Consider the following 26,423-nt stretch of genomic DNA (forward strand, 5'->3'; position numbering starts at 1 on the left):
CGGCAATGTTATTTTATAAGCCATCAGGTGTGTCCTTTGTGATTTATTTATTATGTTGCATGCCTTGCCCTAAATTTTTTATGTGTATATTTATATAATTTTTCAACGCTATTACTATTATAATGAATATTTGTGCTATTACTCCGTTTGATCTGTCTGGTTGGGGATCGTCAGTTGGTAGCCCTGCTGCTCCGTATCACGTGATCCTCCCCCAAGCTCCCCCTCTCGCTAGGTGGGCGGCTAGGCTTCTCTCCCCCCTCCCCTAGGGGACCGTTGCCTTCCCTCCTTTTAGAGGGGGTAGTTCAGTGTTTATGGACTTTGTCCTCCGGGTGTCCCGGCGGGTTCGTCTCTGTCTAGACTGGTTGGCCACCGGTCAACAGAGTTGGATCCCGGTGCACCCTATTGTATATTCACTTATCACACTTTTATTATGTTATACGAAACCCTCCGGGTTCGGTTGGCGGTTCTTATCTACAGTTCCGCCCCCCCCCTATTAATTTATAACAGTTCCTATGATTATATATGATTATATATGACAGATCACTATCCCGGAGTTCCTATATGAATTGGTTTATGGATATACTTTTATTTCCCGGCCCGGGGCTTAACCTCGCTCCGGGAAATCAGACACCATGTGTCTTAATTCTTTGTTGCATCCTTTTTATGCTCCCGGCTTGACCGGAATGGATAGCTATACTTTAGTCTTAAGTTAGACTTATGTTTAGGCCCGGGTCCTCCGGACCCGCCCCTACTTAAGAATATTACAGTTAAGCTCTAATCTTATGTTAGACTTATGTTAGGCCCGGGTCCTCCGGACCCGCCCCTACTTAAGAGAAATACAGTTTCTCATATACTATTCTTTTTATAGATGGTGCATTGTCAGACGACGGCCTGTGCGGCTGTTCTTCATCAGCCTTGTGGCCATACCGTATGTCGGTCTCACGCCCTCTGCGGAGTTCAGCTGGAGGACATCGTGGTATGGCACCCTGATAACTGTATGGTCTGTTTTGACCTCATCACCACCCTTGGATCTGACTCGGTGAGTCCCGTTGGCTATGTTGCCTTCTTATTTATTTTACCTTTTTTTTTTGGTATACATACACTATTTAGTAAGATCTCTATGGTCTTGAAGGACCACTGGGAGTCTTCCCTTTTATAATGCCCACTATTATTTCAGGCATCCCCGGAGCAAAAGTCTGCGGCTCGGGCCACACTGAAAGTGTGGGTTGGTGGTTTTGCCCGAAACGTGAAATCCAAGCAGCCTTACGTCCTATCCGAAGACTATTGTGCCATGATCTATCCTAACGCCAAGTCTTCAGCTGCTGTGGCTAGGCATGTTGCAGCTCCCATCATTGCCCACATTGATGCCACCATAGCGGGGTTCATTGATCAAGAACAAGATCCGTCGGATGCCCCCGGAGATCTGGAAGACAATGTTGCTTCCATGAACCTGGATGTTGAACCCATGTTATTGGATGATCCGGATGCAGGTAGGGTGGTAAATGAGGCAGGTGTTACCGGCGCTGAGATTCCTATCCTCAGCCCCGCTCTTTCTTCTTCATCTGATCGCTCTTCCTTTCATGGTTTTTCTGGGGACCGTGTTTCGTCTCAACGATCACACCCGGTTCCCCCCAAGGATAAGTCTACATCTAGAACCTTACCTAAAGCTCGTAAGCCTCACAAGGCTTCCCATAGTTCTAAGCTGAATACAAACCCGTCATCTAAGGCTTCCGGCTCCTCCTCTAAGTCTCACGACCCGGGAGTACAATCCGCCACTCCTGCTGCTAGCCCGGGCCTTTCCGAATCAGCCATGCTTCGCATTGTGTCGGAGATGCAAGCTAAGTTGGTGTCGGAAATGCAGGCCAAGATGGACACGATGTTCTCTAACATCGGTCAGAGACTTGGGGCATTAGAGCAAGGTGCTCCGGAGCGAGTCCAAAGCTCTCTCATCCCGGATGCCTCTAAGCTCCCGCCGTTTACCAAGAATAATCCTTGGCGCATGGCTCTTCATTCCCCGTTCTCAGACGGAATGTTAACTTTGGAAGGTATTGGCACTCGTCCTCTAGAGGACTTTGAATTCTTTCCTCCTGGTCTGGCATTTCCATTTCATGGTTATGCCAGGCTTACCGAGGAAGCTCTGGTTCGGTTAGATAAGGTCCCCAAAGAGACTGTCATCTTCCCAAAAGAACAAGCCCAATCTGTTTGGGCTAGGTTCCTGAATGACATTGGTTGCACCAACACCATGTTGACGCCTTATAAGAGCTCCTTCACAATGTTCTTAATGGACAAAAACACCGTGACTCCATGCGTCAATAAGGTAGCAGAGCTTGCTTTCCAATATGCTCTGGAGGAGAAGCCCTTGCCTCCCATCCGAGAGGTGGATCCGATCTCCCTCCTTCTTCCTTCTGGCATTGAGTGTTGGGACAATGTCCATACCACTTTTACCTCTGGCAAGCTATCAGCGGACTGTGCTTCAGTTATGTTTAGTGAGCGGCTTCCCCGTCTCCCGGAATCCCTCATTAAACAGGAGTATGATTCCCGCCTACGTGTTGGCCGTACTCTGAACTTAGCCACGTCCACGGAGTCGATAGCCTTAACTTATGATACTGAGAGTATCTTTAAGTCTCTCAATAAGGCTACGTTGCAGTCATTATACTACGACCTTTATGACTTCGCTATTGCTAAACGTAGGTGTCGCAAACACGTCCTGGCTGAGGCGACTATTAGGCATGAGCCTAATAAGCTTATCCGGTCCTCCTGCTGGGGTTCAAATCTCTTCCCTGAGGATCTTGTAGAGGAAGTCTTGGCAGAGGCCACTAGAGTCAATCAGAGCCTTAAAGCCCGTTGGGGTTTGACTCCTAAACGGAAATATGACCCCGCAAATTACCAAGCCCGGGGTAGGAAGAAGCTCCGCCCGTATACCTCCACCCAGTTCAGGCAACAGCAGAGTAGTTCGTCCAATTTCCGACTGCCTCTTCCTCCATCTCCCGTTGCTCCTGCACAGCCTTCCACCTCTCAGGCTCCTTCGGACGACTATGTCACCGTTCTGCTCCCTAAGAGCCAGCTTTCCGGTGCCTCCACCACTTCTCCTGCCTTTAACCAGTCTTATGAGGCTCATAGCTCTTCCCAGAGTTATAACAGAGGTAGAGGCTACCACCGTGGTTCAAACCAGAACAGAGGTAGAGGAAGATTCTTTCGCAAGGGAAAGAACTTCCGAGGCGGACGTGGAGGCAACTCCTCAAGCCAATACTGAGGTGCAGCAGGTAGGGGGGAGGCTTTATGCCTTCCGCAACAAATGGAGGTTCAGTCCCTGGGCTTTCAGTATCATCTCCAAGGGACTGGGGTGGAGTTGGATTCAAGGGCCTCCTCCTCCGAACAAATTTCATCAACATTCCACTCCGGACCTAGTCGAATTTGTCCAGGATCTGTTACAAAAGAACGCCATACAAGAAACGAAACACCTGAAGTTTCAGGGTCGGCTGTTCAGTGTCCCGAAGAAGGATTCAGACAAGAGAAGAGTGATTCTAGACCTATCCCTTCTCAACTTGTCCATTCAATGCGACAAGTTTCGAATGCTTACCGTCTCGCAGGTGCGGACCTTACTTCCCCGTGGGGCCGTCACCACCTCTATCGATCTTACAGACGCCTATTATCACGTCCCGATAGCGAGACACTTCCGTCCGTATCTAGGCTTCCGCCTAGGGGACAAAAATTACTCCTTCAAGGTGATGCCTTTCGGGCTCAACATCGCCCCAAGGATCTTCACAAAGTTAGCAGAAGTCGCTGTTCAAGAACTCAGAAATCAAGGGATTCAAGTAGTAGCCTATCTGGACGACTGGCTCATTTGGTCAGACACCTCCCAAAATTGCCTAAAAGCCACTCACAGAGTCATCCAATATCTTCAATCTCTAGGCTTCCAGATCAACTTCAAGAAGTCCCGTCTTCTTCCGAAATCAAAGTTCCAATGGCTCGGCCTGCAATGGGATCTTATATCTCATACTCTGTGTCTTCCCAAACCCAAGAGGTTAGAGATTGCAATGAACACCAAACGCTTTCTCAAAGACAAAGTAAGTTCCAGACGACTCCAAGAGAGGATTCTGGGGTCCCTTCAATTTGCCTCAGTGACGGATCTACTTCTGAAGGCAAAATTGAAAGATATCAATCGTGTCTGGCGTTCGAGGGCGAACCGGAAGCTCCGGGACAGGAAAGTCCGCCTTCCTCCCATTCTACGGGAAAGACTTCTTCCTTGGACAAGAGCCAACAATCTGTCAAAGTCAGTTCCCCTTCGATTTCCGCCTCCGAAGTTAATCATTCACACGGACGCATCCCTATCAGGTTGGGGCGGCTATTCTCAGCTCAGGAAAGTTCAAGGTCTTTGGTCTCCCTTATTCCGCCAATTTCACATCAATGTGCTGGAGGCCATGGCAGTTCTTCTAACCCTGAAACGTCTCGCTCTACCCAAGAGACGACACCTTCGTCTGGTCCTCAACAGCGAAGTGGTGGTCCGCTGCCTCAACAGAGGCGGGTCAAAATCAGGGCCTCTGAACCATGTTCTAGTAGCCATATTCTCCCTAGCAGCCTCGAACCGTTGGCATCTTTCAGCTGTCCACCTGGCGGGAGTCCGGAACGTAGTGGCAGACGCCTTGTCCCGGACCTCCCCTCTAGAATCGGAATGGTCACTCGATCTAAAGTCATTCCGGTGGATTCTCTCTCGGGTTCCCGGTCTCCAAGTGAACCTCTTCGCCACGGAGTCCAACCACAAATTGAGAGTATATGTGGCTCCCAATCTAGACCCTCAGGCTTACGCCACAGACGCCATGTCACAGAATTGGGACATCTGGGAAAGGATTTATCTCTTTCCCCCGGTGAATCTTTTACTGAAAGTCCTAGACAAACTGAGATCCTTCAAGGGACAAGTAGCCTTGGTCGCACCCAACTGGCCCAAGAGCAACTGGTATCCTCTCCTGCGAGAGTTGAGACTATATCCTCACCTGATACCCAATCCGGTTCTGTCTCAGATAGTACAAACACGCGTTGTGTACGCTTTCTCAAACATTCAGAGCGCCCTAACTTTATGGACTTCATGAAGTTTGCGGCCATGCATGGTGCCAATATCGATCCTCAAAACACCCTGTTCCTAGAATCAGATAAACGGGATTCCACCATCCGCCAATATGACTCTGCAGTTAAAAAGTTGGCAAAATTTTTGATAGACTCAGACGTGCACTGTATGAACTTGAACCTTACAGTCACTTTCTTTAGAACTTTATTAGAATCAGGTCTGGCAGCCAATACTATCACCACTATTAAATCTGCCTTGAAAAAGATCTTCCTAGTGGGTTTTAACATAGACTTAACCGACTCTTTGTTAGCTTCAATTCCGAAAGCCTGTGCCAGACTGAAACCGGTTACTCGTCCTACCCCGGTGACCTGGTTCCTTAATGATGTACTCAAATTGGCTTCTGATACCATTAACAGTTCTTGTGATTACATTCCCCTTCTCAGGAAAACACTTTTCCTGGTGAGCTTGGCTTCCGGGGCAAGAATTTCTGAACTGGCAGCCTTGTCGAAAGACCCGGGTCATATTGAGTTCCTTCCTTCGGGAGAGGTCCTTCTTTCACCTAACAAATTCTTTTTAGCTAAGAACGAAGACCCTCAGAACAGATGGTCCTCCTGGAAAATTGTTCCCCTCACGCAAGATCCGTCTCTGTGCCCTGTTACTACGCTTAGGTCTTTTTTATCCCGGACCTCCTCTAACTCCTCGGGGCCTCTATTCATTAGAGAACAAGGTGGTACCATTACCATTAAAGGGATCAGGCAACAAATTTTGTATTTTATTAAACAAGCTAGCCCTGACTCTTTTCCTCTTGCACATGATATCAGAGCAGTTGCTACTTCGGTGAACTTTTTTCACCACATGAATTTTACGGACCTTTCCAGGTATACAGGGTGGAAATCACCGTCAGTGTTCAAGAAACACTACCTTAAACATTTGGAAGCCCTAAAATTTTCTACAGTAGCTGCAGGGAGCGTAGTTACTCCCAGGTAACTCACATGTTAATTCCTTGTCATTTTATCTCTCCCCCTTACCTGCCTCATTTATACCCTATTTGTATTCGTTGGTTTCGCACCTGAATACTGTTATTATATTTGTAAATTTTTAAAACTCTTGAGTATCTGTATATATTATCACTCACGGCATTATTATACCTTACCTTATTTGTCAGTTGTTCTACCAAGTGGATTTATGTTCCTTTTAAGATACCCTTATAATTGTTTTTGGCACTCATCTCTGATTAAAGCAACTTGTATTTCCCTTACGCTTATGTTTTTTCCTTTATTTTGCAAGTTTGGTGACATTTCTCTTGTATATATTCACTGGGCGGCACAGGTTCGAGCCCAGAAAAGGGATTTTGACGTAGGAAAAATCTATTTCTGGGCGAGGGACCTGTGCCGCCCAGTGAACCCTCCCAGCTCCTCTCCCTTGGAGTCCCCAAACTTTGGGTGCTAAGGAGTTGGGTTCTGAGCGGATGCAGAGTTGGTGGTGCCGAGTGAGGTTGAACGGCTCTCCTCTATTGGGGTCTTTGTCGTGGATGAATCTAAATAGTGCGGGACCTCTGGATTATACGCCCAATTTTATACCGACACCAATAGGTGAGCGAGCTAGTTAACCTAGCACTCCTTTACATTTTTTCTCTGGTATATTTAGCAGTAAATTACCTAAGAATAAGTGCTAAATGGAGCTTATTCACTGGGCGGCACAGGTCCCTCGCCCAGAAATAGATTTTTCCTACGTCAAAATCCCTTTATTACGCCGTCAATTTTAATAGGGTCTTTCAGGTGTGGACTATTATTGTTATTTAGTAGTTATATCAAACCACCTATTTGAAATAATTATTCTTGGAAGGCTGGCTACCAAGTCTATAAAATGCTATTTTTTAAATATTTAACTTAGCCGGTGAATATATAATAGCTGCAACTCTGTTGCTCGACAGACACATACATAAAAAACTCGCCAGCGATCGCTATGCAGGTTGCGGGTGTGCCCACCAGCGCCAACTGTCGGCCAGATACCACTCTCAGATGTAAACAAAACCTTCAATTTCTTCTCTGTCGACGTGTCGACAAGACGTACTTTTACTCGCTGTTGAACCTGGAGTTTTTCCCATCATATTTGGTGAAGTACTTTAATTTGGTTTGAGCTTTCGCAGTACAGGTGTTTTTCTTCAAATAAATCCTTGAACTCGTTTTTGGATAGATTTAATTTTTGATGACAAAGAGAGTATGGACTTTCTTTGACTTTTAAATGGCCGACCCTTCCCTTAGACGGAAGTGTGTTTAGGCTTTTAACAATTATCTTATCACGTTATAAATTAATTATAGATTTTCCTCTATATATTTCATATCTCACCGCCTTTATTAGGCCTCTTCGATTAACTTTCCATTTATAATAAACATAAAAATAAATTTTAATGATTTGTTTATATGCGACCTTTCCTGAGAGTAGGCGGTCCTAACTTGGAAACCGAAGTTAAACAACGTTGAGCCCTTTCAATCGTAAATAGCTTTTAAAGAGCTAATGATTTAAAACTTTTTAAATGAATATTTTTTAATAGATATTTTATGAAAGATTTTCTTTGAATAGTCTTTGTACTGTTTCAAAGATGAACTAACGTTTAGTTTATTTATGCTACGCAGTTTGCGCTCTATCGTTACGATAGAGAGAGAGAGTATCACGGTTTCACTTTGCAGAAAGAGTAAATCGATTCTGACGTTTTGTTCATTCTTCTTTCAAAGCTTAAATGTTTTAAATTCTATTTTAAAGGAACTTTTTAATTGAAAAACCTTTCAGTTTTTTCCTTTGGTCAAATAACATGTTTTTTTGACGAAACGTAAGTGGGCTCTTCTCTTAGGTGCGAAATCAAGAGAGAGAGAGAGAGAAAGATAGAGACGGAGGGAGAGAGAGGAGAGAAAACGTTCCGTTCAAGCGGGTAACGTTGTTCTCGAGTTACTCTCGTCCCTAGTCTCTGTACGGGGAGAAAGGATAAAACGTTTTTAGTTTTTTATTCTCGTCCCCAGGCAATGTACAGTGAGAGATTGAAAACGTAGTTTTGAATGAACTAGTGTTTAGTCTCTTCCCCAGCCACTGATTTTTTTATCTTAAAATATGTTTACTGTTTTTTGCTGGTATTAATGTGCTTGCATTATACTACTGATTTCGCAATTACTACCTTTTGATGAGGGTAGAATTGCGTGCTTCAGGTAGAAATCAGTAAAAGTTTCGATTTCAGTGAAATAAGTGCAAAACAGAAAATCGTAGTGATAAAGTGATATTGCGCAAAGTGTTATCAGTGTTGCGACCGAGGGTTCGTCTGTTCGTGCCTGTCGTTCGCCTAGTCCGGGACCTCTTGCAAGCTCCCAAGCCCAGGGGAGAAGTAATGTCGTACGACTTATGGGTTCGAGAGGCCTTGATCAGCGAACAGACGTTCCCTCTATGGTATCGGGTGTATCTTACCAAGATCACCCCTACCATAAGGCGAGAGAGACGATTTTCTCCTCGTCATCCGAAGGCTTTTCGCATAAGAAACCTGAAACAAGGTTTCGAGGCCCTTAAGCGAAAGTCAGTCCTTTCAGGACAGGTCCAGCGTCCTGGTTGTAGCCATTAGGACAGCTCTGACCCTATGCAGTCATCGGAAGACTGCTCGCCGCCTAACAAAAGCGTAACACAGACTCCGAGAGTCTTTTTGTTGGCAAGGTTTTGCGGTCACAGACGTTACCCTCGTCTCTTACCGCAACCTTTTCCGTTGATCCTAAATGGGTTGTACGGCAAGACATGCAGAATAAGCTTGCCTCCCTTATGGAAGACTATTCTGCCGATAAGTCCGTTGAGCCTAGCCGTTTATCTCATCGAGATCCTGGCTTTCAACCACCCTAACGTTCATTTGTGCGTCCTGTTGACGTTGGCGTAGCTAAGTCACGTCAGTCAGGTTGTTTAGAACCACACTCGATGCGGTCTCGTGTGGATTTTCAGCCACATTTGGACGTTAGGCCACTTGCTGATGCTCCTGTTGACGTTCAGGACGTTCGCTAACAATCGGAGTTGACTTGTTTTGACGCTGAGCGTCAACCTCCGCATTCTAGAGTTGTTTTGACTGCTCAGTCTAGGCGGTCAAAGCAGTCTCGAGTGGATGCTGTGCGTCCTCACGCACCTGTTGTTGTTGACAGTTCACAGACTGTCAAGCAGTTACATGACGTTGCGTCCTGGTCTCTTGCACCTGTTGTTGTTGACAGTTCACAGACTGTCAAGCAGTTACATGACGTTGCGTCCTGGTCCGCTACTAATGCACCAGTGCGTGTGGACTCTGCTTGTAAAGCATTGCCTCCACGGTAGGTCTCTCCCTTGCTTGAGACTCAGCTATTATCGGACAAGGTTCCTTCAGATGAGGAAGTTGCTGTTCCCCCTCCTACTGATATTCCCTTGAGGACTCTGTCAGACGGAGAGGAGCCTAAAGCTGCTTAGCCCTCTATGGACTTTAAATAAATCATGCTGATTTTTAAGGATCTTTGTCCAGATCTTTTTGTAACTGCTGCTCCTCGTTCGCCTAAACGTCAGAGCTTACACTAGGCCTAGCTACTTCGAAGCCGTTGTTTTATAAGCTAGTGCTCTCTCGCTCTCCTAGAGAGCTTTACGTTTGCTAGGCGACTGGTTTATCACCAGGAGGAGTTTGGGGGATACAGCCTTTGCTTTCCCTTCTTTTAAACTGGCTTATAGAGCGAGAGTCTGATATGACACGAGAGAAGTTCTCGGCTTGGGAGTTCCTGCCTCTGCCCAGATAGACTTCTCAAACCTCATAGACTCTCCCTGGCGCCTGGCCATGAGACGCTCCAAGATTTTACAGGTCAACTTCACAGCTGTTTTCGAGCCTTTGAAGTTTTGCTGTACAATTATGTCATGCATAAACGAGGCTTTCAGGGATGGCTCCAATGATCTGACAGCCACGTTCTCTGCAGGAACAAGTCCCTCAGGGATGGCTCCATGATTTGGCAGCCATGTTCACTGCAGGAGTACGTAAGAGGCAAGTGCGCTCAATGTGTTCATTGTCAAGACAAACTTCACGATGAAGTCTTCCAGGCTGTCTTGACAGCTTTTATGGAAGGCGACTGGATGGTCTCTCTCGACCTTCAGGAGGCTTACTTCCACATTCTTATACACCCGGATTCACAACCGTTTCTGAGGTTTGTTTACAGGAATGTGGGGTACCAGTTTCGAGCTATCGGGGATCCGAGCCTCCCTGTACTTGGAAGACTAGCTTCTCAGAGCATCGTCCAGCCTTCACTGTCTGCAGGATCTACATTGGACGTTGAGTCTGGCCAGGGAGTTGGGACTTGTGGTCAACCTAAAAGTCCCAACTGATCCCATCCCAGATTATTCTATTTTTGGGGATGGAGATTCGCAGTCAAGCCCTGCTCGAAGTCCAACTAATGCTGAAAAGAAAACGTTTATTCAGTCAGGAGTTGGAACAGTCTCGTAGGGACTCTCTCATCCCTGGAGCAGTTTGTCTCACTAGGGAGACTACCCCTTCTGCCTCTCCGGTTCCATCTAGCCTCTCACTGGAACTAGGACAAGACATTAGAGACGGTATCATTCCCAGTCTCCGAACCAATAAAGGCATGCCTGAAATGGTGGGACAGCAATATCAGTCTGAGAGAGGGACTATCCCTAGCAGTCAAGAACCCAAACCACGTGTTGTCCTCAGACGCGTCGGGTTTGGGTTGGGTGCGACCCTGGACGGTCGGGAATGCGCTGGTCTGTGGACCTCAAGTCAGAAGAGCATGCACATCAACGGCAAGGAGCTATTAGCAGTCCACTTGGCCTTGATGATATTAGGAAGCGTCTTCGAAACTAAGTGGTAGAGGTCAACTCAGACAACACCACAACTTTGGCGTACATCTCCAAGCAAGGAGGCACACACTCCTTCACGCTGCTCGAGATCGCAAGGGACCTTCTCTTATGGTCTAGAATTCGAGGCATCTCCCTGTTGACGAGATTCATCCAGGGGGACTTGAACGTCTTGGCAGACTGTCTCAGTCGGAGGGGTCAGGTGATACCCACGGAATGGACCCTCCACAAGGACGTGGGCAAGAGTCTTTGGGCTTCTTGGGGTCAACCAACCATAGACCTCTTTGCCTCCTCGTTGACCAAAAGGTTACCAATCTTTTGCTCTCCAGTCCTAGATACAGAAGCAATCCACATAGACGCGTTTCTACTGGATTGGTCTTTTATGGACTTATATGCATTCCCACCATTCAAGATAGTCAACAAGGTACTGCAGAAGTTCGCCTCTCACGGAGGGACAAGGTTGACGTTGGTTGCTACCCTCTGGCCCGCGAGAGAGTGGTTCACCGAGGTACTTCAATGGCTGGTAGACTTTCCAAGAAGTCTTCCTCTAAGGGTAGATCTGTTACGTCAGCCCCACGTAAAGAATGTCCATCAAAGCCTCCTCGCTCTTCGTCTGACTTCCTTCACACTATCGAAAGACTCTCAAGAGCTAGAGGTTTTTCGAAGGAGGCAGTCAGTGCGATTGCAAGAGCTAGGAGAGCTTCTACCATTAGAATATACCAGTCGAAGTGGGAAGTCTTTCGAGACTGGTGCAAGTCAGCATCTGTGTCCTCGTCCAGTACCTCTGTAGCCCAAATCGCAGATTTTCTTTTACATCTGAGAAAGGTTCGCTCCCTTTCAGCTCCCACGATTAAGGGCTACAGGAGCATGTTGGCTTCGGTCTTTCGACATAGAGGCTTAGATCTTTCCAACAATAAAGATCTCCAAGATCTCCTTAAGTCTTTCGAGACCTCTAAGGAACGTCGTTTGGAAACTCCTGGATGGAACTTAGACGTGGTCCTAAGGTTCCTCATGTCAGACAGGTTTGAGCCATTACATTCAGCCTCCCTGAAGGATCTCACCCTCAAGACACTTTTCCTAGTGTGCTTGGCTTCGGCTAAAAGGGTCAGTGAACTTCATGCCTTCAGCAAGAACATCGGCTTTTCTACAGAAAAAAGCCACTTGTTCACTTCAACTTGGTTTCCTGGCCAAAAATGAACTGCCTTCTCGTCCTTGGCCTAAATCTTTTGATATTCCTTGCTTATCAGAGATCGTAGGCAACAAACTGGAAAGAGTATTATGTCCTGTTAGAGCTCTTAAGTTCGATTTAGCTCGTACTAAGTCATTACGAGGGAAATCTGAGGCATTATGGTGCTCAGTTAAGAAACCTTCATTGCCTATGTCAAAGAATTCTTTGTCATATTTTATCAGATTTTTTTAATACGAGAAGCTCATTCTCACTTGAATGAGAAAGACCGATGTTTGCTTAAGGTTAAGACGCACGAAGTTAGAGATATAGCAACCTCCGTGGCCTTCAAGCAAAATAAATCTCTGCAAAGTATTATGGACGCGACTTCTTGGAGAAACAAGTCAGTGTTCGCGTCATTTTACTTAAAAGATGTCCAGACTCTTTACGAGGACTGCTACACACTGGGTCCATTCGTTGCAGCGAGTGCAGTAGTGGGTGAGGGTTCTACCACTACACTTCCCTAATTCAAATATCCTTTTAATCTGTCTCTTGAAATGTTTTTAATATTGTTTTATGGGTTGTTCGGAAGGCTAAGAATCCTTTCGCATCCTGATTGATTTGGCGGGTGGTCAAAGTCATTTCTTGAGAGCGCCCAGATTAGGGGTTTGATGAGGTCCTGTTGTATGGGTTGCAGCCCTTGATACTTCAGCTCCTGGGAGTCTGTCAGCATCCTAAGAGGATCGCTGGGCTCCGTGAGGAAGACAGACTTACAAGGCAGAGTAATCGTCTAAGTCAACTTCCTCACCAGGTACCTATTTATTTTGGTTTTGTTATATTGATAACTGCCAAAATGAAAAAACTCTTAGCTTATACGCTGTAAACATAATTAACTCTGGTCTCTACCCACCTCCTTGGGTGTGAATCAGCTATTATATATTCACCGGCTAAGTTAAATATTTAAAAATGATATTTTAATTATAAAATAAATTTTTGAATATACTTACCCGGTGAATATATAAATTAAATGACCCTCCCTTCCTCCCCAATAGAGACGCAGTGGGATGAGAAGAAATTGAAGGTTTTGTTTACATCTGAGAGTGGTATCTGGCCGACAGTTGGCGCTGGTGGGCACATCCGCAACCTGCATAGCGATCGCTGGCGAGTTTTTTATGTATGTGTCTGTCGAGCAACAGAGTTGCAGCTATTATATATTCACCGGGTAAGTATATTCAAAAATTTATTTTATAATTAAAATATCATGATTTGAAATTGTACTGCCATTACTTTTATTGTTAGCATGTCAGGAATGAATTTTCTGTATTTTCTTGTATGTGAAGCTGCAAAAAAATAGCGTTAGCTTTGACATTCAAGAGCGTTTGATGAGTTTCAGTAACAAATAATCAATAAGGGAGCACGTGACTGCGACAAAAAATTTTCCCTTGTCATTTCTTTTTCTGATTATAGGAACCATCAGCCTTGTCATGGCCCCTCATGTGAGAGGAAGCGTTGGAATTGAAGTAACCACTGGTGCTGTTTTGGATGCAAAACAGAATGCCGTTATAAATAATATCCCAAATACACAATTTATAGCAGGAACTGCTGAAAAAGTAAGTTCTGTACTGTACTACTGTATATTCCATGATATGATGTTTACTAGCATACTGTTCAGTACTGTATGTGTAGGTTTTGTCGTTGGTATGATACAATAGTTCTAACCATTTCCATTCATGTTGTAAACTTTGATAGTCAAAGTATATTCTATTGAATTAAATGTTCATCATTATATTTATATTGTTATTTTACTACTTTGGACAGGATTAACTGGGGTATCTTATAGATCTATCAAGTTCATTTTATGATAAGTCAATAACTTATTTAGAGAAGTAACCATTAAATTTACATAAATAGAAACTGCCTTTTGATTTTTGTTTTTGGAATCAAAAGATCCATTAATGGGATCATGGTTGTCATTCTGAATTTTATTTGAGTGTTAGTTACATAATTCTTTAAAATTTATTCCCAACTTGACAGGTACTACCTAGAATAACTCCAGACCTCAATTTCTGCTCAGATGTTGTTGCTATAATGAATCCTGCTCGCTCAGGTCTCAGTAAGTATTGCTATCTATCAGAGGTTTTTGTTGGTAACTCTTACATTTCATTGTACAGTATATTTATATACATAGCTTAGCCTATTAATGGTGTATGATGTTTGTCATCGTGTCTTTCAGATGAGTTTGTGGGTAGAATTGATTTAGTATCCAAGTCTAATTCATATACACCAAGGTCTAAGTCATGCAATGCACAGCTTGTGAGTCCTGCCAATATTGGACCTTACACAAAACCCAGCAGGCTATACTGTCTTCCCATTATCCCTTTCATTTACAATCTTTAGTGTGGCTTTTTTAATGTTGCACATAAGTGACAAAGGCAAGGGACAAGACAATGTCCTAAATACCAACTGCATATGATATAGAAGTAATGTATGATGAGAAAGAAGTTATATACTGTACTTTCAGATCTTGAAAGTTTATGTCAAGGTACAAGTGATTAAACTGTCATGGTAAATGCAAAGGATAATGGAAACTCATTAAACAAGTGAGTAATGGAGGAAGCAAAGCTACATATAATCCAATCAAAAGGGGAGGTGTCCTGAGACTTATGCACAGGAGATCTGTTATACATACATATACCAAGGCACTTCCCCCTTTTTTGAGGGGTAGCCGACATCAACAAAGAAACAAAAACAAAAAGGGGACCTCTACTCTCTACGTTCCTCCCAGCCTAACAAGGGACTCAACTGAGTTCAGCTGGTACTGCTAGGGTGTCACAGCCCACCCTCCCACATTATCCACCACAGATGAAGCTTCATAATGCTGAATCCCCTACTGCTGCTACCTCCGCGGTCATCTAAGGCATCGGAGGCAGCAGCAGTGCCTACCGGAACTGCGTCACAATCGCTCGTCATCCATTCCTATTTCTAGCACGCTCTCTTGCCTCGCTCACATCTATCCTCCTATCACCCAGAGCTTCCTTCACTCCATCCATCCACCCAAATCTTGGCCTTCCTCTTGTACTTCTCCCATCAACTCTTGCATTCATCACCTTCTTTAGCAGACAGCCATTTTCCATTCTCTCAACATGGCCAAACCACCTCAACACATTCATATCCACTCTAGCTGCTAACTCATTTCTTACACCCGTTCTCACTCTCACCACTTCGTTCCTAACCCTATCTACTCGAGATACACCAGCCATACTCCTTAGACACTTCATCTCAAACACATTCAATTTCTGTCTCTCCATCACTTTCATTCCCCACAACTCCGATCCATACATCACAGTTGGTACAATCACTTTCTCATATAGAACTCTCTTTACATTCATGCCCAACCCTCTATTTTTTACTACTCCCTTAACTGCCCCCAACACTTTGCAACCTTCATTCACTCTCTGACGTACATCTGCTTCCACTCCACCATTTGCTGCAACAACAGACCCCAAGTACTTAAACTGATCCACCTCCTCAAGTAACTCTCCATTCAACATGACATTCAACCTTGCACCACCTTCCCTTCTCGTACATCTCATAACCTTACTCTTACCCACATTAACTCTCAACTTCCTTCTCTCACACACTCTTCCAAATTCTGTCGCTAATCGTCCAAGCTTCTCTTCTGTGTCTGCAACCAGTAAAGTATCATCCGCAAACAAAAACTGATTTACCTCCCATTCATAATCATTCTCGTCTACCAGTTTTAATCCTCATCCAAGCACTCGAGCATTCACCTCTCTCACCACTCCAACATACAAGTTAAACAACCACGGCGACATCACACATCCCTGTCTCAGCCCCACTCTCACCGGAAACCAATCACTCACTTCATTTCCTATCCTTACACATGCTTTACTACCTTTGTAGAAACTTTTCACTGCTTGCAACAACCTTCCACCAACTCCATATAACCTCATCACATTCCACATTACTTCCCTATCAACTCTATCATACGCTTTCTCCAGATCCATAAACGCAACATACACCTCCTTACCTTTTGCTAAATATTTCTCGCATATCTGCCTAACTGTAAAAATCTGATTCATACAACCCCTACCTCTTCTAAAACCACCCTGTATTTCTAAGATTGCATTCTCTGTTTTATCCTTGATCCTATTAATCATTACTCTACCATACACTTTTCCAACTACACTCAACAAACTAATACCTCTAGAATTACAACACTCATGCACATCTCCCTTACCCTTATATAGTGGTTCAATACATGCACAAACCAAATCTACTGGTACCATTGTCAACACAAAACACATATTAAACAATCTCACCAACCATTCAAGTACAGTCACACCCCCCTCCTTCAACATCTCAACTCTCACACCATCCATACCAGCTGCTTTTCCTACTCTCGTTTCATCTCGTGCTCTCCTCACTTCATATATTGTAATCTCTCTCTCTCATTCTCATCTCCCATCACTGGCACCTCAACACCTGCAACAGCAATTATATCTGCCTCCCTATTATCCTCAACATTCAGTAAACTTTTGTGGCCGCGGGGGCATAAAAACAAGAATAGCGCCAACGTTATCCCTGCGTGTCGTAAGAGGCGACTAAAAGGGACGGGACGAGGTGGCTAGGAACCTCCTCTCCTGTATCTACATCCTGTGAGACATCGACAAAGAGATCTGTTATAAAAAGTAGAATTGAAAAAAAAAACGTCTAAAGGAAAGATTAAAAGAATGATGGAGAAGTTACATTATGGTCTTGAAGAGTTTGCAAAAGGAATTGTGTTAAATGCAATACATATGTGTAAGTGAAATAAGATAGTGGTAAAATGGTGCTCAGATCTACAAACTTCAATTATTATTAATAAAGAGTTGTAAGTACCCGACTTGAATTGAAGGCCGCTCCATACTGGCCATTTTTCAGTGGATGATAGTTGCCGCTGTTTTGTGGAGAGAAATAAAACGCTCGTGTTTCTATGGATGCCCTTGTATGTAAAGAAATTGCCACATTGAGTGCTATTGTACCTTATCAATTCTAGTTTGTATCTGTTACCTCTGGACTGATTTGTCCTAAGCATAAATAGATTAAGATTGCAAATTGCATTTGGTTCCATTCTCATGTAATTTATGAAATCTAGTTCTGATTCACTTTGCAACTCCTGTAGTGTTGTAACATGACTTCCCAAATTTTTTTATTTGCTGACAATTCATCTGTTCTGAAGTAAATATTCAAGTGATGCTGTGGAGGTTATAAAAACAGGCATTTTATTTCTCGCCATAAAACAGCGGCAGCCAGTCCAGTGAAAATTGGTCCGTGTGCAGCAGCCATAATAGAGTTAATGGTGAGGGGATTCTGTAGCTTTGGGTCACTGAACTGTCAGGCTACAGCTAGGACAGTTTGCTTGGCTATTGGTATATAAGTCTTACTTTAATGAAGAGAATGTATGTTTGACACATTTATTTTTATGGTTTTAATGCATTTTTTTAATATTGTTTTTAATCAGATTTTATTTTTTGAGTTTTATTTTACTTAATTTATGATGGTGCCGAATGACTTCTCATGCCTTATGCCCAAATTTTATAATTCAACCAAATTCAAATTGACAATTAAAAATATGAAATGGATTCAACGTTTAGGAGTCATGTTTTGAGTACATAGAATTATTGTATTACAGAAGAGGAAGTAGAATGTTATTTGTTCCCATACTAACAAACCTTTATTTGGATTATCTTTCAGCAAAGCTGGAAGGTAGCCATTAGACTTAAAACGCGAGGTCGCAACCCTGCCTAACTGTTTGAGGGGGTAGGCTGGACATGGCTGGGGGATACCCAGCCACCTCTATATATACTCTTATAGCAGTGAGGTACGTCACTTTTTCTTTTGGCTCTGTAGAGATCAGACGTGTCCTCTCTCTCCCCAGACTGTCATTGGACTTTTTGATATTCTTATTCTTTTCAGGTGTGCGTGTTTTCTCTTCGATCGCCTTCATACGATCCTGTCCAGGGGCCGAGGGTGCCACGTGTGGTACCTTCATGTCATCGTTGGAGACCGACCCGCACTCTCTGTGTCCTTTGTGCAGAGCTCATCGCTGCACAGTGTAGGGAGTGGCCTGTCTCCCAATGGGAGAAATTTGGGCGACGTAGGGAGAAGAAGGCCAAGAGCAATCTTTCTTCCTCAAGGGCGAGGAAACGCGGTCTTCTTCATCCCGCACCCCAAAATCTCTTTCAAAAGCTCCTTCTCGCTCTTGCTCTTCCGAGCGACAATCGAGTAGGAGCCCAGACCGACTAACTCCTTGGCAACCCCGGGGTACTGGGGGGGTTGTTGCTTCCCCTAGAGGAGCAACTTCACCTCCAGCCACCGGGGAGCCATTCTCCCTTTCAGATCTTCTGCAGGTGTTTCCAACCTTAAGGATTTTGGGACCTTTTCGAAGGAGGAACTTCTGCATCTCTTTCAGTGCGGTGCTGGGAAGGGCCCTTCTCCAGAGCCGTCAATACCTCATGCTCTGGAACTGTGCGAAGTCCACATTTCGCCTTCTCCTGGACCTTCCATGCGTGGACGAGGTGATCGCTCGTGTTTGCCTCTCCAACGGCCTCCTGCTGACGACGAGCTCTCTCGTCATCCTGGGACCTTGTCGTCCTGTAACCCTCATCCATTTGTTTCTTCTTACAAGAACCCACGGGTTGCAGGTGTTGATCTTCCGTTGACCAGCGCTCCTACCACCAGCAGCGCGAAAAGACAAGCATCGCCATCGCTTTGCTCCTCTGGACACTCTTCCCCTGATCGCCGTTCATGACGATCGGAAGATCTGATGGATCATAGGTCATTACGATCCGAACGCTCTTCTTCTGGAAGGTTTTCACGGTCTAGAGCTTCGCACTCACGAGACCTCCAGTCCCAACGCTCTCCTCGGAGGCGTTCCTTTTCACGAGGAGAAGTCTCGCCATCGCTCTCTTCACAAGCACAGTCTAGACCCAGGTCCAGACGTTCGCGCTCCCAAGGACGACGCAGCTTTCATGCTCGCAAGGGTACCGTTCACGAGAACGACATTCATGTTCGCGAGGCCAAAGCTCACGTTCGTGAGCTAGGCAGTCGCGACGCTCACGCCGTTCTCGAACGAGAGCTAGATGCTCCCATTCACTAATAGCTTGATCACGATTGCGAACTGCACGTTTACGATTAAGTTCTAGACGTTCCTCGTGTAGAGGTAGAGGTAGGCGTACGTGCAGTCCATCAGGGAGTAGCCCCTCAACCCGACCTTCTCCCAAACGACCTCGGACCAAACCTGATCATGAGAATGACCACCGCTTAGACAGGCATTGAGCTAAACCCCCAATGCCCTTCACTGCCTGGGGAGTGTAAGCAAAGTGTTTGCCTATGCGACGCTTTGAAATGAGTCCCGCTGTGACGCGTTCTCCAACGATCAGGGTTGTTCCTACTCAGAGGCCTTCTCTGCCTACTTCATCGGATGTAGGTGCTTCTGTTGCGAGCACCTCTTCTCGTGAATCGCGTCCATTGACGCGTGAAACAACGATTTCTGTGATCAATTCACGAGCAGATGTGTCGGAACCATGAGCAAGTGTGGTACCATCTTCGCCTCCTCCTCCAGCTTCTACCTCGTCCAGCGGCAGGCTGATACCCTTTCCAGATGGTTTCAAGGAGCCGCCTAATAGATTTGCAGACGTTCCTATTAGCCCGGACTGTCCCTCTCGTCCATTGAAGGAATGTGTTCCTCTGCCACAGACTCTCCCCTGCATTGACTGAGGCTCCTTTTAGAGTTTCCTCCAAGGTACGTTCTTCTCCTAGACCTCCAAGGGAAGCCCAGGACTCAACTAGAGGTGCAGAGCTTCCTGCATGGGTGAGTACTTTTCCCTCCACCCTGCAGAAGTCTCTGGGTGTGGGTCCTCCACCGCCACAACCTCTGACTGCTGCAGTCAAAGCGACCCCTAGGATTCCTCGAGTTCCTCCATTGGTAGCCTAAACCTTAGAAGGAGAGCAACGTTGGACAAGGCTCGCAGATCACCTCAATCCCAATCGCGGGCCGAAGGTCCTCGATCTTCAGACTCTTACATGGCCAACCTACCCTTTACCACGGTGAAGGCAAGGGAAACCATGACCAAGAGGCAGAAAAGAAGGATGAGAGGCGTAACTCCACCTCATACTGACATCATCCGCCCTAGGATGAGTAGGACATAGGCTCGCCCAGGGAGATAACCGTCCATCCCTTCAATCCTCAAGAGATTGAGGTAGTGCTTTTGGACCAACGTTCAATTTCCTTACCTCCTCCAGAGGAGGAGCCTTCAGCTCCTACTGCCAAAGCTTTGTCGGGTGCCTGGAAAACCTCGCAAGTTCCCCCTCCTAAGACCGCGGAGGAATGTCCTGTGTGTAGGGAGTCGAAAGACACCAAGGTGAAACCCGAGAACGCTGCAGCAAGGGAAGCTCGTATGACTGAGGTACAGAGAAGGTCCCTTTTGGTGGGTCCCTCTAGTGATATGGTTGACGACCCTTACCTACCTCAGGCTCTGGACGTGAGCCTAGAGGTGTACGACCCCTTGGATTCCGATGATGAGAATCTTCCAAAGGTGGCTATTCCGAACTACCCTTCTGAACAAGAGAGACGTGAGTTGGAGCACACTTTTTGGCCTGTCCTCGCTTGCATGAAGGCCATTAATAGGCTATCTACTCCTGGTTCCAACACCCAGGAGGGTAAGGATATGGTTCTCGATGAAATATTCGAGACGCAGAAGACTTCCAGGTCCAGTGCCGCTTTGCCCTGGTCCAAGGATTTGACAGCCGTCAAAAGGAAAGCTATCGCCCAGATAGTTGGAACTTCTAGTTCTTTGAGGGCAGGTTCCTCCTGGTCTCTTCCACTTCCTCTTGTCCTACAAAGAAAGGATTACGAGATCAAAGGGGAACCTCATTCCACCATGTCCCTCGACCTTTCAGTATAGTCTCTAAAGAAGGGTCTCCCGAATTAAACACTCGTCTCCCTCTCGGCAGTTGAGCTTCTGAACATAGAGAGAGGTGCTAAGTACGCTATGCAGGCTGCTTCGTGGTTTGATGTATGGCTAGGATTCTTGGGCTTCATGGTCCGCTCCCACGATCTCTCGGAGTCTGCTAGGAAGACTTAGGAGTCTTTCTTGTTGTCCGGTACCCGAACTCTTGAGTTCCTGTCGCACCACATTATCATCTTGTGGGCGAATACTATACTCAAGAGAAGGGATACTGTCATCAGGAAAATCTACAAGCATGTGCCGAAGATGGAAGTCTCCCGGTTTAGGGATGGAGGAAATCGTCAAACAATTCTCTCCTCTATAGGGACATGACATCTTGGCCCTTTGGTAGACCTTCCCAGTCATCTCGTACTCAGCAAGTACCTTCCTCTTCTCACCCTTCAGCTTCTAGGTCCTTGGGAACTTCAAAGGTGTCTAAGCGGCCCTTTCCATCCAAAGGCCAAAAAGGGGCAAAGTCCTTCAGAGGAAAGAAGGGAGGAAAGGCAGGTGGCCGAGGTGGTCACTCCCATTAGGAATAGCATTCCTCTTCACCTACCACCTGTGGGAGGATGCCTACAGTGCCACTGGCAGAGATTGCAGCTTCACGGTGCAGGACCCTGGATGGGGGAGTGCGAAGAGCATGCCCAAACCATCTCTATCTACCCCTCACCCTGATCTCATACACATATGGCACTTGAGTAATCTCTCAAAATAATCGCTTCAGCACCATAGGTCCCTCTGCAAGCTGACTTCAACCTCTGCAGGTAATTATCGCTTCCCTTGTGTAGCCTAGTATAAGTCATAAATTTATACACAGTCCATGTCCCCATTGCTTTCTGCGAGGTAAGCAATGGGATATATCTTGTTTTTCCTATATAAACTCTGAAAGTGTTCATACTATTACACTGAATTGCACAGGCCGCTATCATGCTCACTTTGTATCAAAGTTTTCCTTATACCACAGTTATATACTGTACCATTGTCAATTCTTTTTAGCGTGGCAGATTTGCACCGACTCACAGGGGTGCCCTTTTAGCTCGGAAAAGTTTCCTACTCGCTGATTGGTTGGACAAAATTATTCTAACCAATCAGGTACAGTAACATGAACTTTCTCCGAGCTAAAAGGGCACCGCTGTGAGTCGTGCAAATGCGCCTCATTAAAAAAAAATTGACTATAGGTAAAACCGGGTCAGTGTCCATGCCAGACCTAGGACTTCCACCCACCTAAGAGTGAATCATTTAAATGAATAACGAAGGTTTGTTAGTATAGGAACAAATGACAAATTCGGAGATAATTTGTATTTTTCCCTTACTAATACAAACCTGTATTTATATAAATTTGCCCGCCATTACCTGTCCCCCAGAAGTCCTGCCTACAATCAAAAGTGACGTACCTCACTGCTGTGAGAGTATAAATAGAGGCGGCAGGGTACCCACCAGCCACCCCCAGCCTACCTGCTCAAGCAGTTAGGCAGGGTTGCCACCTCGCATTTTAAGTCTAATGGCTACCTTCCAGCTTCACTGAAAGATTATCCAAATAAATAACTCAAGGTTTTTATTAGTTAGGGAAAAATGCAATTGTTCTGTAACCGAAATACAAACCACGCTATTTACATTGGGTTTACTTTCGGCGTAGCTGAAATTGATGAGTCAATAGAATTTTAACGAGGGTTAACTACCCCCGCGCTAGTTAGCAAGGGGGTAGGGGAAGGGGTAGCTTGCTACCCCTCCCCCCCCACACCGGTGAGTTGTCTCACTTCTCTTTTGGCTCGGACGATGTGCAGACGTGTCTGTCTATCGTCCTCGCTTGACAGCCTTAATCTTTTCTTTTGCTTTTCCTCAGCTTTGTGTTTGGAAGTTGGCCTCGCCCTTTTATCATTTTCATGCGCAAGTGCCCTGGAATTGCCGGCCGCCCCTGCGGTACCTTCATGTCGGCGGTTGAAACTGATCCCCACACCCTTTGCCCGCAGTGTCGAGGCCAACGGTGTGACAAGGAAGTAACTTGCAGTGAGTGCAGGGAGTGGTCTACCTCCCAGTGGGAGAAGTTTGCCCGCCGGCGTAAGAAGAAGTCCAAGAGAGACCTTTCTCCTTCAAGGGTTGCCTTGAAGGAGGAAGGCTCCAGGGACTCTTCTTCCGCCGCCCAAACCTCCTCCGAAGCTCCCACTCGGCCGGCCTCTCGTGAGAGGCCGCCGAGTGGTAGCGTAGATCCTTGTTCTGTTTCCCGATCTCGGGTTGCAGGAGAGGGCGTCGCCTCCCATAGCGGGGCGGCTCCCCCTCCTCCCCCGGTGGAGGATTTTGATTTTGATTCTCACGTTGATGACCATAACTCTGTATCTAAAGATGATCTCTTTCAGCTTTGGGCTTCCTTGGGGCTTAAGGGCTTGCCCTCCAAGGAAGCCCTGTTTGACCTTATCCAGTTGGGGGCCGCTGTTAAGCAGTCGCCGGTGATAGCAGAGGTAGACCCTCTGTCTATTGTCGACATGGTGGTGGCAGAGGCTTCCGACGGGTCTGGTCAAACCTCTGCTGTGGCTGATGTTGCGGACATTGCTGAAGGCCCTCCTCCCCCTTCCGAACATCCTTCGAAGGGGAAGGTGGGTCCCACGGTCTCTCCTGCAGGTACGCCTCCCCCTCGGGGGAGCGCACTGACAGAGACTCCTCTTTGGAAGACCGACGATCCTGATGACCTCCCTCGTGGCCGCCTTCGCCGTAAGGCTCGTCGTCCTCTTCGTCGCAGGGGCCTCGCGTCTCCCTATAAGGGAGTCAAGAGGCGCCTCTTCGAGTCGTCGCCTCCTCCGTCCTCTGATGAGGATCCTCCTCGTCGGGAGCAGACCGTAGCAGCCACGTCCTTGGACCTCTCCGGTGATCGCTCGCGATCTCCTACGCCTTCCAGACCTTCCACCTCCGGCGCAGATGTGCAGCAGGCTTCTGACCTCGTTATCCAACGGGCATTGGTCCCTTCGGGGAAAAGGCATGTCTCCCACGGTGTGGGGGCTTCCCTTGCGTGTCAGGGTTCCCCTGCGTATTCATGCGTAATAGCGCGTAAGCGCTCTCCAGTGTTCCAGTCTCCTGACTCACCTCGCCAGCGCTCTCCTGCTCGTCAGCGCTCTCCTGATCGTGCGCTCTCCTGCTCGCCAGCGCTCTCCTGATCGTCAGCGCTCTCCTGCTCGCCAGCGCTCTCCTGATCATCAGCGCTCTCCTGTCGGCAGTCACCACCCTCCTGTTCCCGTTGCGCGCCCAGCGCGCCAGCGGTCTCCTGAGCGCACAAGATCTCCTGCTCGTCAGCGCGCACTTGCGCACCCAGTTCCTGATACGCGCCCTGCGCGCCAATGCTCGCCCACGCGCCCTAGATCTCCGGATCTGGACGAGGGCAAGGACCTGACTCCTCCTCGCCCACGCGTTCCTGCTCGTCCTTCTTCACCTGCGCAACAGCGCGCTCGGTCTCCGGCGCGCACTTCTAAAGTACCTGCGCGCCCGCGCGCCTTCTCATCCTGAGCCCGTTCGCGAGCGTTCGCCTTTGCGCTTCGCGCCACCTGATCCTGCGCAGCAGCCTACGCGTCGACATCCTACGCGCCAGCGATCTCCTGCGCGTCAGCGATCTCCTGCGCGTCAGCGTTCTCCTGCACGTCAGCGTTCTCCAGAGCTTCGGCGATCTCCTGAGCGCCCGCGCGATCTATCGCCTGCGCGTAAGCGCTCTCCTACGCGCCAACGCCACCTGGACCTTGATCGCCATAAGTCTCCTATGGCCAACTCGCCCGTGCGCGGTCGTTCGCCTGCGCGTACTACGCGCCATCGCTCGCCAACGCGCCAGCGTTCGCCGACGCGCTATCGCTCGCCGCCTCGCCAACACGCCAGCGTTCGCCGACGCGCTATCGCTCGCCGCCTCGCCAACGCGCCAGCGTTCGCTGACGCGCTATCGCTCGCCGCCTCGCCAACGCGCCAGCGTTCGCCGACGCGCTATCGCTCGCCGCCTCGCCATCGCTCGCCCACGCGCCACAAATCTCCAGGACGCCATCGATCTCCTGCGCCTTGCCATTCTCCTGAGTTACAGCGATCGTCACCTGTGCGCCCGCGCGTTCCTTCGCCCACGCCCGCGCGCCCACTCGCCCGCGCTCTAGCAGCCCCCCGCGCGCGATTCGTTGGGTCCTCCTCCGTGTGAGCGCCAGCGCGACCCCCCTTTCTCGCCGGGTTCCGCAGCTCGTGGCGACAGCAGGTACGCGTGCTTCCAGATCGCAGTCAGGATCGCCCTCGCGCAAGCGCAGGTCTCTCAGGACCAGGTAGGCCCAGTTGCGTCCACTCCGAAGGGTCAGGAGATCCCCTTCCCTCCAGCGGGAATTACGGACACTGCGTCCGTATCTCGTCAGTCTTGGTTTGGTCCTTTGATGAGAGCGGTAGTGCAGGCTATGAAGCCAGCACTCGCCGATCTGGGACTCAAGCCAAGGACAGGCTTGCCCCTGCTGAAGAGAAGGAGAGAAGTGGACTTCGTGGTGACTTCTCCCAGGGAGAAGTTGGTTCCTAAGAGGTCCGTCAGGAAGGCTCCATCCCCTTCGCAGTCGTTTTCTCCTCCTGTGGACGAGACTTTTCCGTCTTCAGGAGAGTCCAGCGAGGCGGGGATCTCTCCCTCGGCACCAAGGGGGGAGACCCCTCCTCAGGGAGGAGAATCAACTCGCGTGGAAGGTACCTTCCAGACCTCTTTGCTGGAGTCTTGTATTCCGCCCAGGAGGGAACCCAAGGACTCAAAGACGATTCCGAAGTCGTCTTCGCGAATTCGTCAGGAGCCAACCAGACCCCGGGAGAACGTCCACGTGTCTCCCCAGGAAGAGCCTCTGGGGACAGGAGACTTAGCTGCCAGTCCGCAGGGAGGAGAGCAGCACGAGTCTGAGCACACCTTCTGGCAGGTCTTGAGCCTGATGAGGCAGTTTAACAGGTTCAAGTACCCGGAGATCGCCCCTCGCGAAGGCAAGGACACGGTCCTGGACCAGGTCTATGGGACTCAGAAGCCCCCAAAGGCCAGCGCGGCTCTGCCCTGGTCCCAGGGGGTGAAGAGTGCCAGACAGGGTCGACGCTCAGCTCTCAGACCTCGCCTCCTCCAGTCGTTCCTCTGCTGGGAACAAACTCCTCCCACCTCGTTTACAGCAGAGGAGGTACTTTGAGATCATGGGGGAGTTCAGTCTTGCTCTTCCCCTCCACCATCTGGTGGAAGAGCTTATAAGGGGGGTTCCGCTTGAGGAGCTCTCCGCCCGGCATGTGACATTCTCGGCGTCGGAGATCCTGAGTTAGGAGAAGGTCGTGAAGTGTGCCATGCAGGCCACTTCGTGGCTGGATGTCTGGCTGGGTTGTCTGGGCATCC

At 47.7% G+C, this 26,423-nt stretch overlaps 1 protein-coding gene across 1 annotated transcript in view; it reads left to right on the forward strand.

The window, feature by feature from the left end:
- The window catches only part of LOC137631124 (tRNA (uracil-5-)-methyltransferase homolog B-like), a 173,596-nt gene that overhangs the window by 132,806 nt on the left and 14,367 nt on the right, over window positions 1–26,423 (forward strand). The window contains exons 9-10 of the mRNA XM_068362782.1: window positions 13,533–13,675; window positions 14,100–14,178. Of these exons, the coding sequence (XP_068218883.1) occupies window positions 13,533–13,675; window positions 14,100–14,178 (222 nt within the window). The remainder of the gene's footprint in view (window positions 1–13,532; window positions 13,676–14,099; window positions 14,179–26,423) is intronic.

This window comes from Palaemon carinicauda, chromosome 39 (assembly GCF_036898095.1).
Source record: "Palaemon carinicauda isolate YSFRI2023 chromosome 39, ASM3689809v2, whole genome shotgun sequence".
NCBI lineage: Eukaryota > Metazoa > Arthropoda > Malacostraca > Decapoda > Palaemonidae > Palaemon > Palaemon carinicauda.